General features: G+C 46.9%; 1 protein-coding gene across 6 annotated transcripts in view; it reads right to left on the bottom strand.

Moving 5' to 3' along the window:
• nrxn3a (neurexin 3a) overlaps positions 1-16,442 on the bottom strand; it is a 2,368,971-nt gene that overhangs the window by 1,234,968 nt on the left and 1,117,561 nt on the right. For all 6 annotated transcript variants that reach the window (XM_072493615.1, XM_072493593.1, XM_072493594.1 and 3 more), the window contains 3 exons: positions 13,357-13,738; positions 10,532-10,722; positions 7,268-7,441 (listed from right to left, as the gene is read on the bottom strand). In XM_072493615.1, the coding sequence (XP_072349716.1) occupies positions 7,268-7,441; positions 10,532-10,722; positions 13,357-13,738 (747 nt within the window). The remainder of the gene's footprint in view (positions 1-7,267; positions 7,442-10,531; positions 10,723-13,356; positions 13,739-16,442) is intronic.

Genomic DNA, 16,442 nt, shown 5'->3' with positions numbered 1-16,442 from the left:
TTCCAACTCATCACTTTTCTTATGTACAATTGCACAGCTGAATGTGTTAGAAGGTTCAACCCTCGAAGCAATTGACTTATCTGTAACGATCAATTTGTGGTTTCAGGCACAGCCCTTCACCACTTATCCCACTGCGAGACGGCTTTCAAATCCTGCCTCAAGTCTCCTGTTGCAGCAGCACACAGGACAATATCATCCAAACAGATTGTAGTTGCCGCTTCAGATGTCACTTAAATATATAAGGAGAGTAGGCCCAGGTTACTTTCTTAAAAAGTATCAATTTTGATGTGTATCACAGCTGATGAAACTTTTATCCTGACATGTACAGCATAAATCACCCACATGTATTTGGCTGTAAATACCAAATAACATTAACTTGCCTCCATGTACAATAAAGTGCCTCTCTGGTATTGAGATCTGCAAGTTGGGCATTTTGTCCTCTGATTATTCTCTGTTTAATATGGAAAAAGCATGTTGATAGGTTATCCAATCCATGATTTTCACAAAAGCTAATTATTCTCACAAGGCCCATTATTACCGGGGACTCATTTTCTTGTTAATAACCACAGCCTTACTTAATAAAGGCAATTAAAGCTTGAAGAAGCACACCAAGTATGACTCATTGTCGGCAGCATAAGAACTTTTGAACAGAACCAATCATTGTTTATTCCATTTGCTGGGAATGCATCATCCAACTTTGTTTGTATCTGGTCTCTCCAGCGCAAAGTCTAGTGCTTGTCCCATTTGTTTTTTGTAGAAACGTGTTGTGAACTGTTTTAATAATCAGAGTATTCACCCACCCCTCCCCGTCCATTGGTACTGAGGGGAGGGTACCCTATTTCTCCAACACAAAATTAGTGTTTGTACCGTTTGGCCTTGTATATATTTTTTACTGTTTTAATAAAAAGATATGCCCAACACTAATTGAGAAAGACACCGTTTTGTGCTGGTATCAGAAGATAGTTATACACATCGAGGGTCATTCTCTGCCGGCGGGATCCTCCACTTCGCCGGCAGCGCACTCACGCCTGCAGATTTCCCAACAGCACCCTTAAGTGCTGTTATGTAAATACCAGCGCTGCTGGTATTTAATCCATGGCTGGCAGGGGTGGGGGCTCACCCTGTAGCGAGCACAACAAGCAAACCGTGTCAATGATAACCCCCAGGATGTTAATAGTGGGGGATTCAGCCATTGAATGTGAAGGCCGATGGTTAGATCCTCTCTCGTTGGAGATGTTTGCTGCCTGAGACTTGTGTGGCACAAATGTTACTTGCCATTTGTCAGCCCAAGCCTGGACATTGTCCAGTTTTTGCTGCGTTTGGATATGAACTACTTCAGTATCTGAGTCGCAAATGGTGCTGAACTTTGTGTAGTCATCTACGAACATTCCCACTTCTTTTTTTTTTAAGTTTAGAGTTCCCAATTCATTTTTTCCAATTAAGGGGCAATTTAGCGTGTCCAATCCACCTACCCTGCACATCTTTGGGTTGTGAGGGCGAAACCCATGCAGACACGGGGAGCATGTGCAAACTCCACACAGACAGTGACCCAGAGCCAGGATCGAACCTGGGACCCTGGCGCTGTGAGGCAGCAGTGCTAACCACTGCGCCACCGTGCTGCCCTTAACATTCCCACTTCTGATCTTATGATGAAAGGGAGGTCATTGATGAAGCAGCTGAAGATGGTTGCATGTAGGGCACTACCCTGAGGGACTTTTGCAGTGATGTCCTGGAACTGAGATGATAGACCTCCAACCACTACAACCATCTTCCTGTGTGTCAGGTATGACTTCAACCAGAGGAGAGTTTTCCCCCTGATTCCCATTGACTCCTGTTTAGCTAGGGCTCCTTGATGCCATAGATTATCAGAGAATTTACAGTGCAGAAGGAGGCCATTTGGCCCATCGAGTCTGCACTGGCTCTTGGAAAGAGCACCCTACCCAAGGTCAACACCTCCACCCTATCCCCATAACCCAGTAACCCCACCCAACACTAAGGGCAATTTTGGACACTAAGGGCAATTTATCATGGCCAATCCACTTAACCTGCACATCTTTGGACTGTGGGAGGAAACCGGAGCACCCGGTGGAAACCCACGCACACACGGGGAGGATGTGCAGACTCCGCACAGACTTGGGCAAATGCTGCCTTGATGTCAAGGGCGGTCACTCTCACCTCACCTCCGGCATTCAGCTCTTACGTTTAAAACTAGAGATTGTTTTGAGTAAGTTGTTTTGTATTTGTGGGTGTTAAGAATAAGATCTAGCTTTACGTTTAAGTAATATTTCTGTATTTGTGTGTTGAAAGTGGGACCCTAAGGTTTGGTTTCACTTTTAAGAGTTGCCTGTAAGTCTGGGGACTTTGTTTATGTACCTGCAATTTAATGAGGTTTCATGGCCCTCAAAGTGGAGAGCTGTGGTATCAAGGGCAGTAGTGGTATACCGATGTTTCAACCAAGTAGAAAAACTGGGCTTTTGTCTGACAACAAGGAAACAAAAAAGCAGTTTTAGTTCAGTTGAAAGAAGGTGCCAGGAATCGCTCGGCACAGGACAGAAAACTGCAGAAAGCAGATGTCCCCAAAGAACAGGAGATAGTCTCTGAAACCAGGGGGTGGGATGAAAAGAAAGTCCCAGGAAAACACTGAAGCCAAGGAACAACGACAGGTGCCTGAACAAAGTCCTCTTCAGTAACGTTAAATTATGGAGCATAGGAAAAAGGTCTGAATCAAAGAGAGAAAGCAGCGGGGAGCAGAATCGAGGTAAAGTGGGCCTGCGAGAAGCCAGAAGATCAGAGGAGGCAGCCAAAGCTTTGTGACTCCTTACTACAGGTCTGTGAAGCAGTGGTGTCCGTTTAGCATGACCGAGTCTCTGAGAGAGTGTGTGGGGAAGGCTAAGATGAATGTACGTCGCAATCCAGAGGAGAGGAACATCGGAAGGAGAGATTGAAACCCTGGAGGTGGACCCTTGTGGAAGATGTCCGAGAGGAAAGCACCATTTGGGGGAAGATTCCAAAGTGAATTCTTTGAGCATTGAGATTGGAACCCTGGAGGTGGACACTTGCGGAAGACGTCCGAGAGGAAAGCACCATTTGGGGGAAGATTCCAAAGTGAATTCTTTGAGCATTGAGATTGGAAACCCTTGGGAGAAAGACAGAGTTGTGAGGAAGCGATTGGCTTATGGTGTGACAAGCATCTGGGAGGAGTTGATGAGAAATCCATGGCATCGGCTTTGGGTGGCTCATGTCACTTGGTTCCAGTGTCCGACCACAGGTCGCCTATGGTTTACGTGGACTATACCTACTGTGAACATTAAAATTTGTGATGGGCTTTGTAGCTCGCATTATGTTTACGAACCCGTATATATTTGTAAAAATATAGTTGGGGTGACGGAGTAGTGTAAGAGAGCTAATAATTTCTTGTTTAATAAATATTTCATTTCATTTTGTCATTTCATTTTCATTTCATTTCATTTTCATTTCATATTTTATTCTTTTTTAAAAAGTTCATCAACAGACTCCGTGACTCTGTTCAGTCGCCACCTTCCACATTTCCAAACAAAAAATAAAAGTTAGAGTCAATCAAGCCAGGTTCCAATCTGGGACCTGAATTGTCAAGTAGCAACATCAGCTGGGATTGTAACATATTGTATTGCTAGTCAATAAACTGAGTCCATTTTTACAAGTTTTTGAAATTTGTTCACCGTTAACACCGTTACAAAATGAAACCATCGCCCTAGAAGATGGGCCATATACTTTCCAGCTGAAACAAATGAATTCAAATGCATAATTTTCCATTCAAATATTTTCATGGTGAGTATAGCTTCAAAACAAATACTCATCAAGGAGAACCCAACTTTAAAATCATGTTTCCAACTTGGTTTTCATTATGCCCCAATTATACTTCAGAGTTTTGAATTAAGCTCAACGCCTACGCTACTGTTGTCAATAAGACGCTTAACTTCTTTGTCCCCTCTTAAAAATACATGATGTGGAGATGCCGGCGTTGGACTGGGGTGAGCACAGTAAGAAGTATTACAACACCAGGTTAAAGTCCAATCGGTTAGTTTCGAGGAGCTGTGCTCTGAAAGCTAGTGATTCGAAACAAACCGGTTGAACTTTAACCTGGTGTTGTAAGACTTCTTAAAAATACAACGTTCACTGTACATAACTCATCCTGTGGCGAGGGAATTGTGCATTCACAATGGGCAACAATTGATTCACACCTCCTCCTGGTTAAAGGAAATTTCAAAGTGGTGATATTAAAGTAAAATTACTGAAAAAAGTTCCCTTATGCTATCAGATCAAGCAAGCAAACAGATTAAGTGAGGGAAAAAAAGGGAAAATGGAATCACATTGATATTGTTATTCAGTCATTTCATGAACTAACATTGGGTAATATTCCCAGATATCTATCCCAGCTAAGTCTGCCACTGCAATACAAAGACAACTCCAGCCCAGTTTTTACTTTGCAGGTTCTTCTATAGCTTTCCATAAATATCGTTCTACCAGCCTACCTTGTTCAATGAACCCAGAAAGAGACACTGGGTTCAGTGCCATTGAGTAAAAATCTGACAAAAATAACAAATAAATAAATCACGGAACTCAAAAGAAACTTTTTCAGTCTAAATGACCATATTATCTATCAACTGTCCCTGTGGTGCATCTCTGTAGCCTCTGCGATGCTTACAGATCAAGGGAGCCCTCACGTGCACTGGTGACAATGGTTGTTTTCGCTCCAGGGACATGCCGGGCACAAACAAGGAGAGGTGGGCAGAGCTAAACCATGATTTTCCCCGCCCCCCTCCTCCCCCTCTCCGCCGACCACTCCCCAACTTGGCCGTCCCCCGGGAACACCTACAGCTGACCGACAATGGCAGTGGAGCATTTACGATCAAAGAAAGGGCGAATAGTTATGAGACACATGCAGACACGGGGAGAATGTACAAACTCCACACCATCAGGGACCCGGGGCCGGGTCCTCGGCGCCATGAGGCAGCAATGCTAACCACTGCGCTACTGTGCCGCCCTTCTACATTCTATTAAAACCATACGATGGAGTGAAAGTACAGGTACGTGATTCTGAACGGCAATCTTTTGATATTACATGAAATTACGTACACTTGACTTTCAGATGCCTTTGTGCAGCCCAGAACCTATTCCATTTCCCCTGAGATGCAATTGCTGGCTGCAATGTCTGATCTAATGACGAAGTTGGAGTTGACACACACTACAGATTTATTGGAGAGTCATTAGGCATTTCATTCAAAGTCAAACTCAAAACATAGAGAATAAAAAATAGTTACAACTCGGGCAAATTTCAAATAATTGCGTCAAATATTAAAATACCATCTGCAGCTCCATAGTTTCGGAGACAGAATATTGATCACCTCACATCAAAATCGACCCATACAGTTACGGAACAGTTAGGTATAAGCTGTAAAAAAAAAATGTGTTAATGATGTTTAATACCGCTGCCTGATAATAAAATGTTCATAAATTATATAAAATCCCATCTCATGTGAATCAAAATATCTTATAAAAGGCTGTGGTCTTGCGCCAAAAGAGTTTGCAATGCCATTATGAAAATGTGCTGGCTTCCTGCTCGCTCCCCACCCCCCCCCCACCCCCCCCCCCCCCCCCCCCCCGACATAATCAATAAATTAATTCTCCTCTTTTTATTTTTTCTGGGACTTTCACAGATGAAATCGGATGGAGTCTGCACAATGCAATAAAGAAAATAATAAAAATGACTATATTTATCTCTTGTTATCCAATGTTGGAATCAGAGATGTACGAGGAAATTGCTTTTATGAAGAAGGAAACTAACTTTAAAAATTTTTTTTACAGTACCCAATTCATTTTTTCCAATTAAGGGGCAATTTAGTGTGGCCAATCCACCTACCCTGCACATCTTTGGGTTGTGCGGGCAAAACCCACGCAGGCACGGGGAGAATGTGCAAACTCCACACGGACAGTGACCCGGGGACGGGATCGAACCCGACACCTCGGCGCCGTGAGGCATCAGGGCTAACCCACTGCGCCACCGTGCTGCCCTAGGAAACTAACTTCTACTTCAAACCAATGATGCCAAATGTATCTGCCCGGCTCAAACCTTTTACGGGCATACGAAGATGGGAAGGGAGCTAGGAAAAGAAGAAATTAAAACTAAATTGATCGATTTGATTGAAACAAAAGTGGTTTGACCAGGAATTAAATAGTGGAGCAATTTTCGCTCCAGAGATGATTCCATAGAAATTCAAATCTTGGTGCAGTTTTATTCCCAACCACCACATTTCCCCCACGCCCTCCCTCATACCACAGTCTATGACACATGGCGGGAAACAGGTTCACTGATGCCAGTAACAATTACCTCACCCACATGCCCATTTTCTCATCCCGGTTCAGGGAATAAGTGTCAGCCACCGAGAGGCTCTGCGGCCAAGTTGGCCCTTGCTTGAAATCTGCACTTGCCTGAGCCAGAATCACTGATCGGGGCAGGTATCAGGGGCAGGTATCCCATCTCTAGCTCCAACCATCACCCGGCCACATCCACTGCCATCGCGCCACCCTACCTGGCAGCCGTGGGGGTGTTGAAGTCAGGAGTCGGCACCCCAAATGCCGCTGCGGACAAAGTTAGCTTGGCAAAGATTGGGAATTAAACTTGGGAACGTCTGGTCCATACGGCCAAGTGATATGTTGCTCTGTGATACAACATAGAGGGAATCCATTTAGTCCATCGTGCATACTGACTGTGAAAGAGCTCCGACGCTCTTGCCAATTATTGTCTTTATGCACAACAGGTAATTGCAGAAGCCCATATATGTACTTCTAAAGCATTTCATTTCTTGTTGATGGATTCCAATTAAGTTTAAGATGTGCCTCGATCATGCAAATGCATCATACCTTGAGTGACGGGAGCAAAATAAAAGTAGCTTAAACAAAAAAGATGATAGGCAGGGTTTGTTTTTTTGATAAATGATATATTTACTCATTTACAATGTACATGTGTAAGTCCAAAAATAAAGGAGCACTCTCACGCCTGTTTTTACATACAAGAAAAGTTGATTAGACGTACAAGTTTGGCATTAGTTCTACGACGAAGACGTAATGGATCAAACGGACAGGTCCAGTGGTGAACAAATGATTACAATGGAAGACACTGTGATGACAGTTAGCAAAATGGCAAGTTGCTCAGATGGAACCATGTGTGGGTTTGAGCTACTGTTCGAGCTGACGAGAGAGCCTGAACTAGTGTTTCTAAAGCGTGTACCTTCACATCCACGTTCAATTTGCCCACTCCGATGTAATGCATCGTGTATCAGGTCCGGCAGCCTTCCATTGAGGTCTACAGATGCCAAGCAACCCTGAAACCCATCTCTGGAGGCAACAAGCTTTGGCAGATTGTTGTACATGCCTTGGGCCAGCCCAGCAATGTAGAGGACACCTGGTTAGAAAAAGACAATAGAATTTAACTTTGTTGTACGCAGAAAACTTTGCCACAATGCAGTAACCTTCGAAGCAACAGGTCCTTGTGTTCGAACGCACATTCCTTGCAACTCAATAAATTAAATCTACATTTATTTTATACAGGGGGAGACGGTGACATAGAGATCACATCGCTGGACTAGTAATCCATAATAATAATAATCTTTATGAGTGTCATAAGTAGGCTTACTTTAACACCGCAATGAAGTTACGGTGAAAATCCCCTAGTCGCCACATTCCGGCGCCTGCTCAGGTACACTGAGGGAGAAATCAGAATGTCCAATTCACCTCCCAAGCGGGACTTGTGGGAGGAAACCGGAGCGCCCGGAGGAAACCCACGCAGACACGGGGAGAACGTGCAGACTCCGCACAGCCAGTGACCCAAGCCGGGAATTGAACCCAGGTCCCTGGCGCGGGAAGCAACAGTGCTAACCACTGTACTACCATGCCGCCCTCAGAGGCTCCCGCTGATGCCTTGGGGACATGGGTTCAAACCCCACCACGGCAGCTGGTGGCATCTAAATTAAAATCTGGAATATAATGTTAATCTCAGTAATAGTGACTGTGAAACTATCATTGATTGTTGGTGAAACCCATCCTGTTCACTAATGTCCCTTCAGGGAAGGAACTCTTACCTGGTCTAGTCTGCAGCATTCTCAAACATTCATCTCTGAAAGAAATGCTGAAATATGCCCACAAGTGGGCTTTCTATCTGCCCAAGAAAGAATGCCTACTCTCAGTGACAGACACGGCCATGATGGGCCGAAGGGCCTCTTTCTGTGCTCTAACACTTACTTATCCAAGACCATTGAAACTACTGACAGGTTGGCAACAGCCATTGCTGTTGTGTTTCCATTCTTCCCTCCTCCTCAAACCAACGAGAGAGAGAGACTGTTAGAAGACAGAGATAGATGGGTTCTTTATTAATATGGGGATCAAGGGTCATGGGGAGAAGGAAGGAAAATGAGGCTTGAAGCGTATCAGCCCTGATTGAATGGCGGAGCAGTCTCGATGAGCCGAGTGACCTCCTATGTCTTATGGTCTTATGATCATGCACAACAAAACATGTCCATGGTTGATTCTCGGGCAAAGCTGTGTCGTTTGCCAATTTCCAGTTGTCACTGAACTAGAAATGCAGAGGCCCAAGCTAATGCCCAGAGGACATCCCAATATGGGAGCTGGTGGAATTTGAGTTTGAGTAATAAAGTTTAAAATATGAAGCTACATAAAGTCTCAGTAATGGTGCTCAGTAATCGCTGAAACCACCAGTGATCGCCCTTAAAAAGGTTCACTAGTGCCCTTTAGTGAAGGAAATTTGATCCCTACCTGGTCTGGCCTACATGTGACTCCAGACTCATAGTAATGTTTGGCTGTTAGCTCTTAATAGGCGAGCAATCCTCTCATTTCAAAGGCAATTAGGGATGGGCCACAAATGCTGGCCTTGCCAGCGATGCCCCCACAACGAATACAAAAAGTTATCACAACGGGATCAAAATTGGGAAGCCACTGATTCCGAACCCTGCCACCCCCACCCAGCACCAGAGCCACTCATTCTGCTTCACCAAGACCATGGGCGGGATTCTCTCATCTGGGGCCGGGCCGGAGAATCCTTGCCACCAGCGCAAATTGTGCCACGCCAGCACGCGATTCTCCGCAGAGCGGTGAATCGGCGACATTGCCGCCGGCGTGGTTGGCGCGGCGCCAGTCGGGGGCCACTCTACAGGCCCCCCCCCCGGCCGATTTTCGGCCGGGATGAGCTGAGCGGCCGTCGTGAGATCTCTCAGCCCGCGGGACCTCGGCGTGGAAGGGTCGGGAGGCAGCCTGTGGGGGGGCGGGGAAGGGGGGGGTGGTCCGACCCCGGGAGGGGGGCCTCCGATGTGGTCTGGCCCGCGATCGGGGCCCACCAATCGGCGGGCCGTCCTCTCTGGCTGGGGGCCTCCTTTCCTACGCGCCAGCCCCTGTAGTCCTGCGCCATGTTGAATCGGGGCCGGTGTGTTGAAGGAAGCCACTGCGCATACACGCGTTGGCGCCACTGCAAATGCGCGGATCCCGCGGCGCCCAGTTCACGCCGGGATCAGCAGCTGGAGCGGCGTGAACCGCTCCAGTGCCGTGCTGGCCCCTTTTGCAGGCCAGAATTAGTCGTCGGGTCGGCCCATTCACGCCGACGTAAAACGCGACGGCGTGGACACTGCTGCGGGATTAGAGAATCCCGCCCCATGTCTTGTTTCTCTTCTTACAAATATTAAGGGAGAAATGCAGGGGGGAAAGTTGTTACTCTCGTCTCCTTTTTTTTACTGCCTTGAGCAATTACGGTTGCCCCAAGTTTTGTACACTGCACACTTCCACCCTCCAGTCCTCCCAGATTCTCTCTCCCACTCAAGGCCCCGGCCATGCTTGTGCATTGTCCCATTCGTGTCACCCGCCTTCCTGACTACCATTTCCATTCTGCATTCACAAAATTAAAATCACAATTTCAGAAACGAGAACGCCTAGTCCCACATTGACATCCGTATGTGTACAGGATCCAAAATAAAGGGCAGCTGCAGAGTCGAATCTTCCGAGTGCCCCTCATTTTGACCAGCGTACGTTAGGACACCAGCTGAGGTCGGCGACTGCACCGCATCCTGGGGACCCAGCCTGCGGAATCACTTCGCACAGTTTCACCCTCGTCAGCGAATTTGCAAAGCACCCCAGGCGGGACATGTCACATGACATTGAACGCCCAAGGCATCACATTCCCTGGTGCCCACTGTTCGTGGAGGAGTCGGGACTTTTCTTTTTCATTGCTGTGAACAGTGATGATCTGAGAATTGGCCCCAGCAATTACGGAAACCTGCGGTCCCTTTGTGAAGACAGTTTTCAACAATAGCCCCAGGTTTGTCAGCGAGGTTAAATCCTCTCTGAATCGCAACGTGAGTGCATTCAATTTATCATGCAGCTAAATTGACTGAATTGGGCTGTGGGCGGAGGGGGGTGGGGGGGGGGGGTGCTGAATGGGAAGGGGTGGGGGGGGGGAGTTCGGGAGGGGTGTGAGTTGAAAGAAGTTTACCTTTCAGGTCCAGGTTTTTGGCACCGTTGATGATCTGAGTCACGGATCTCGCGTCCACCTTTAGTGTGTGAGTGTTGCTGTTGTCCCTGGTGATAACCACATTGTGCCATTGATTGTCACTCAAGGCTTTTTCAGAGTTCCCCTTGATAACATTTGGCCCATTTCCCAGATCAAAGACATAGTGGATGTATCTGTGGAAGGACAAGGATTCATCATGTTTAGAAAAAATATCCTGGAGACAGGACTGACGAACAAAGGAAATCAACAAATAAAAATTAAAGATAGGAATTAGTATGCATTGTAAATTGCAATTTAAAAGTAGAATTGGAATAGAATATTGCACCGTTTAACAAAAAATATACAAGTCATATAATTCGTTTAAAATTTAAAAATAGTAAAATGAGGAGATGAGCATTTATCACATACTTTTTGTTTAATTTTAATTCCACTTTGGCAATTAAAATATTAACCAGATCTTTAATTATTATGTTACAACCCCCTGGGCTAGTGCGCGGTTAATTCCAGTCCCACTTGACCCGAAGTCGCAACACAATTCAAATTAATAAATATTTCTCAGAAAACACAGAAAGTCTTTGGTCTTCGGCTGCCCAATAGCTATAGCCACCAGGTTTGTAAATTTCAACACAATTAAGTATATTAATAACAAGAACTATGCAGCAAATACAACAGGTTAACTATTATCCAGTTCCCAAATGCCACCCCCCCCCCCACTTAAACTCGTCCCACCATCTACACACATGCACATACATACACACACACACACACGTGTCACAAGACAGACAAACACAGAGGGGAGAAGAGGGGTAAAATAATAAATACTAGGGATAAAAGTCTTTATTTCAGGTGTTTGTTTCCAGCACACCTTTCTTCAATCTAGGCTTTCAGTTCAAGGCTTTCACTGAAGATTCATTCAGATTCTGTGCACAGCTACAGAGCTTTCCTGGAGAAAGCATGAGGGGGAGAGAGAGCGCGACTTCTTTCCTCTGAGTGTCCAGGACCCCAACTGCTGTTCCCCCGACTCTCTGAAAATCATCTCACTCAGGCAGGACCCAATCACCGCCTGTTACTGGGCAGAATACGGCCTTTTGACCAATTCATTGACCACCAGCCAACCAGTCGAACTGGGTCCCACCGATTTCTCGGGTGCCAGAAGGTCTGAGTTCTGCTGTTCTAAAGTTAGCACAGTGTTCTCTTTCGTAACCTTTGAGTTCCTTACTTCCCCTACTTGACTTAAAGATATATGTCCATGGAGCATCCATGGACCAAAATGAGAACAGCAAAAATAAAGGAAGAGGAACTAAGGTAATCACCAGGAAGGGTCCTCATAATTATTTCGCCTTTCTTTTTCAATAAAGAACACTCTTGAATCTCTCCCCCTCTCAAAAGCAATGACTATCTTTGTCGGGGTCAGGTTCCACAGGTAGATTTCAGCATCTGATGCCGTCTCCAGGCACCACTTCATGAGAAAATATCAGCCATGTTTAAATGGCGAAGCAGACTCGATTGGCTGAGTGGCCTAATTCTGCTCCTATGTCTCATGGTCTTATGAAGTGAGCTTCAACAGTAAAGGGAGAATTGGCATATGTGCTTTGACTAATGATGTCCCAATGTACCTTCAGAGCCACCGACTTAAAGCATAGCCACTCTTGTGATGGGGACAGATGGGGCTCGAAAAGACATGAAAGCTTGGGGTCTGCCACGTTGAGAGGTGGTGAATGGGATGAATATATACAAGACCCAAGCTAGAATAGCAAAAGTTAATAGGAGCACTGATCCAAGTTAAAACTTCACGTTTTGAGCGAGTCGATACTTGTCCAAACAGATACAGGATCTGAGCTGATGCCAGAGAATCACTTTGCAGAAAGAACGCATGCACAAAAATGGGGTAGGTTCATGGAGTCAGAAATCCTTGAGTGGATGAAGAAATGGTTCAAAGCTATGATGCGAGACTGAAGGGAATTAACAAAATGTCTGGAACGGTCGGCCTTATCTCTAACTACCTTTGTGATCTTTGTAATTAAAATAATCTATCGCTCAAGCTCACTCACTGACACATGAAAAGCCAGACAAAATGAACCCACAGTCAAAATCAATTAATTTAAACCAATCATGTGAAAATCAACAAGCCACTGACTTTATTTTTGGGGGGGGGGGGGGGGGGGAGTAGCTATGTCCCTCTGATGTAATTCGTTAAATAAGCACGTTCTAGAATTTATTTTAAAGGCTGTTGTGACAACAAAAATACAAAGTTTAAGGAATCATTGAATCATAGGATTTACAGTGCAGAAGGAGGCCATTCAGCCCATCGTGTCTGCACCGGCCCTTGGAAAGAGCACCCCACTGATGCCCACAACTCCACCCTATCCCCGTAACCACATCTAACCCTTTTTGGACACCAAGGGCAATTTGGCATGGTCAATCCACCTACCCCTGCACATCTTTGGACTGTGAGCGGAAACCGGAGCGCCCGGAGGAACCAGAAAGCAGACAGGGGGGAGAGCTTGCAGCCTCCGCACGGACAGTGACCCAAGCTGGGAATGAAAGCCGGGACCCTGAAGCTGTGAAGCAACAGCGATAACCACTGTGCTACCGTGCCGCCCACAAGGAGTAATTTCTACAATTTGATTTGAACTACAATTCACCTCAGCTGACTGCCTGACCAGCTGCTTTGGTGGTTTATGTTACCGGTTCTGAGCCCTGCGGTCTTCCTTGTTTACACTGGCCCAATTCTCCGCGGGTTGTTGGCCGACAACAGATTTTGTGAATCCCGCTCACACAAAGCGACCCAACCAAATTTCCCTTACCCTTTAACCAACTCCACGGCAATGAAGTCGTTGCCATCTCCACTGTTGAACAGGATGAAACCATCGGGGGACGTTGTCTTGAACTGGAAGAAGAGGTGCATGGACGTGTACGCCTGCAAAGTGGCCAGGGTCAAATAACTGTTCTTGGTTTTGAAAGTGACGGGATCTGCAATGATGGACCTCATGCCGAACCTGGCGTTGATCTCGCAGTACTCAATGTCCCCGTTCTTGCACAGGTCAATGTACATCATTCCGTTGAACATCAAGCTCTGCAGGTGCCCAATGAAGCTGGACGGTGCAACGGAGATGAAACGCCGTTCTGTCATTATCCCAGTCTCGATGTTGTGAAATTCCAGCCGTGTGTGGTCCCCGAGCATTTGACCTGTAATCACAAATGAAGCACAGAATCATTGAGGCTGGCTCGCTCAATCTCCACCTTTCCCCCCAATCACTTGCTGGAGTCACTACGAGCACAACTGGGCCAGGTGCGGCAGAGGGTAAAACCTCCATTACTTTGTCCCTATTGGTTCCTTTTGTTTATTTATTCATTGAAAGGGGGTGCCGTCCATTCCTGGTCTGGCTTGCATTTGACTCCAGACCCACTTAAATGCCCACTGAGCTCCAGGGCAGTTAGGGATGGGCAGCAAAGGCTGGACTTGCAAGCAGCACGGTAGCACAAGTGAATAGCACTGTGGCTTCACAGCGCCAGGGTCCCAGGTTCGATTCCCTGCTGGGTCACTGTCTGTGCGGAGTCTGCACGTTCTCCCCGTGTGTGTGTGGGTTTCCTCCGGGTGCTCCGGTTTCCTCTCACAGTCCAAAGACGTGCAGGTTAGGTGGATTGGCCATGATAAATTGCCCTGAGTGACCAAAAAAGGTTAGGTGGGGTTATTGGGTTAAGGGGATAGGGTGGAAGTGGGGGCTTAACTGGTTCGGTGCAAACTCGATGGACCAAATGGCCTCCTTCTGCACTGTACGTTCTACGTTCTAATCCACATCCGATGAATGAATAAAATAAAAAAAGTCTAAGCCTCCAGATTACCAGTTCAATAACCTACCCAATAAAGTATTGCACCTAAAGAGTTGGTCAAATCCCCTCCTCAGAACATCGTGCAACAAAGTGAACCAGTAAGTTTAGCATCTTGAGATTTCAAGTTTAAGACTAACTTGTGCCAATTAGACTCTGTGGACCTTCTCACTGGCACATTACATTATTCAGTTCCCATTTAGTCACTCATTTTATGAAAGGTGTCCAAAATCTAATAAACACCCTGCATACAGGAACAGCTGGATTGCATTGTAACTCGAGGACGAAGCATCCACATCTGCTTACACTTCAATGGATCGGGAATAAAAAGTCACTTTAATGCACCAATTCGGAGTATTGCTCCAAACGGTGTATGTCTTTCACGACTGTCGAGTCAGTGGACAATGCGATTTCCATGTAAGTTCAGCCTAGGCCCATATCAGAGGCAGACCTCACAGCTGAAAATAGCCCCTCTGCTCCGTGAAGGAGGAATCCTTGCTCACCTTCATCAGGGGATCAGGGGAGAAGGCAGGAGAATGGGGATGAGAAAATATCAGCCATGATTGAATGGCAGAGCAGACTCGATGGGCGGAGTGGCCTAATTCTGCTCCTATGTCTTATGGCTTTATGGTCTTATCCCAGAGTCATTTCCAGGCTGCGCTCTGGCTTTACGCGCTTGCGTTTAGCATCGGCACAGAGCAGTTTCAGTTTGCACCACACACCGTGCGGAGTGTCAATGCACTGCAACAGAGCGGTAGCTTTCTTGTTTCCATCACTTGTGTGTACTGAATAAGTTGATTGCAGCCAGGACTCTGTTGGTGTAACTACAACTGAGCTGCTGATCTGGGCATTGGAGCGTTGAACAGTCCGCATCTGGGACGGAATGTTATGGACCCGTCACGGCGGGTGTGGGGTCGTAAAATGCGGCGAGCCGTTCAAAGCTCCACTGACCTTGGCGGGAACGGAAGACCCCACTGGTGGGAGGGGCCATGAGATTCCGCCCCTAGTTTCCAACAGTTACCCTGTGATGCTAGAAGGTTTATAAGAACTTTATAAAGGATTCAAAGATCACTTGTAGTTCAATATTAAGAAAGCCACCGCACCACGTTCCCTGGATTGTGAGAATAAGGAAATAATGAAGGTGAGGAATTCCACCATCTTGAGGACCTGGTAAGTCATGCGTGGTGATAAGAGATGACACATTCAACACAGCAAGAAAGAAATGTGGATCTGAGAACGATGTGGAATTTAGGAGGAGAGAGAGTAAGAAGTTCAGCTAACCCACGAACATGGGAAGTGGGAGCAGAAGGGGGCCATTCAGCTCCTTCAGCCTGTTCGGTCATTCCAGAAGATCATGTTTGTATTTAATGGAATCAAGAAAATAGGAAGACAGGAAAAGTGCCAAAAGGGAGCAAGAAAGTACTTGGGATAAGAGACAAAAGAAGGGTCACTTATTTCATGACTGTATCTTTTTCTTGTATCCTGTTCATGAGTGTCGGAATGTTAAAGGAGTTTGCTCTTGTTACTCAGCCCTGGGATATTCTTGGGCTTTACTGAGTGTTCGTTCCGGTTGGTTGAGCGGGAAATAGGTATCTGTCACGAGAGAGGGGTAGTGAGGACACAATATGACGAGATGGTGAATCCAGGAATGTCAATGAAAGAAAGCCCGACGGCGTGGCATGGGAAACCGTGGGCGGGATTCTCTCACCCCAGGGCCCGGCCGGAGAATCGGCGGGACCGGCGTGAATCGCGCCACGCCACCGCAACGCCGGTCCGCCGATTCACTGGAGAGCGGAGAATCGGCGCCATCGGTGCAGGTCGGGGGCCGCAATATGGGGGCCCCCCCCCCCGGCGATTCTCGGCCCGGGATTGGCCGAGCGGCCACGCTAAAAGAGCCGAGTCCCGCCGGCTCCGTCCACACCTGCTCTCACCCGGCGGGACCTCGGCGTGGATGCATCTGGGGGCAGCCTGGTGGTGGTGGTGGTGGGGGTGTGGGGGGTGGTGGGGGGGGGGGGGGGGGGGGGGGGGGGAGGCCGACCCCGGGGGAGGCCTCCACTGTGGC

The sequence above is a fragment of the Scyliorhinus torazame genome, chromosome 2 (genome assembly GCF_047496885.1).
Source record: "Scyliorhinus torazame isolate Kashiwa2021f chromosome 2, sScyTor2.1, whole genome shotgun sequence".
Classification (NCBI taxonomy): Eukaryota; Metazoa; Chordata; class Chondrichthyes; order Carcharhiniformes; family Scyliorhinidae; genus Scyliorhinus; species Scyliorhinus torazame.
The sequence above is the reverse complement of the archived record's forward strand: the minus strand, read 5'-3'. Positions and strand labels throughout refer to the sequence as shown.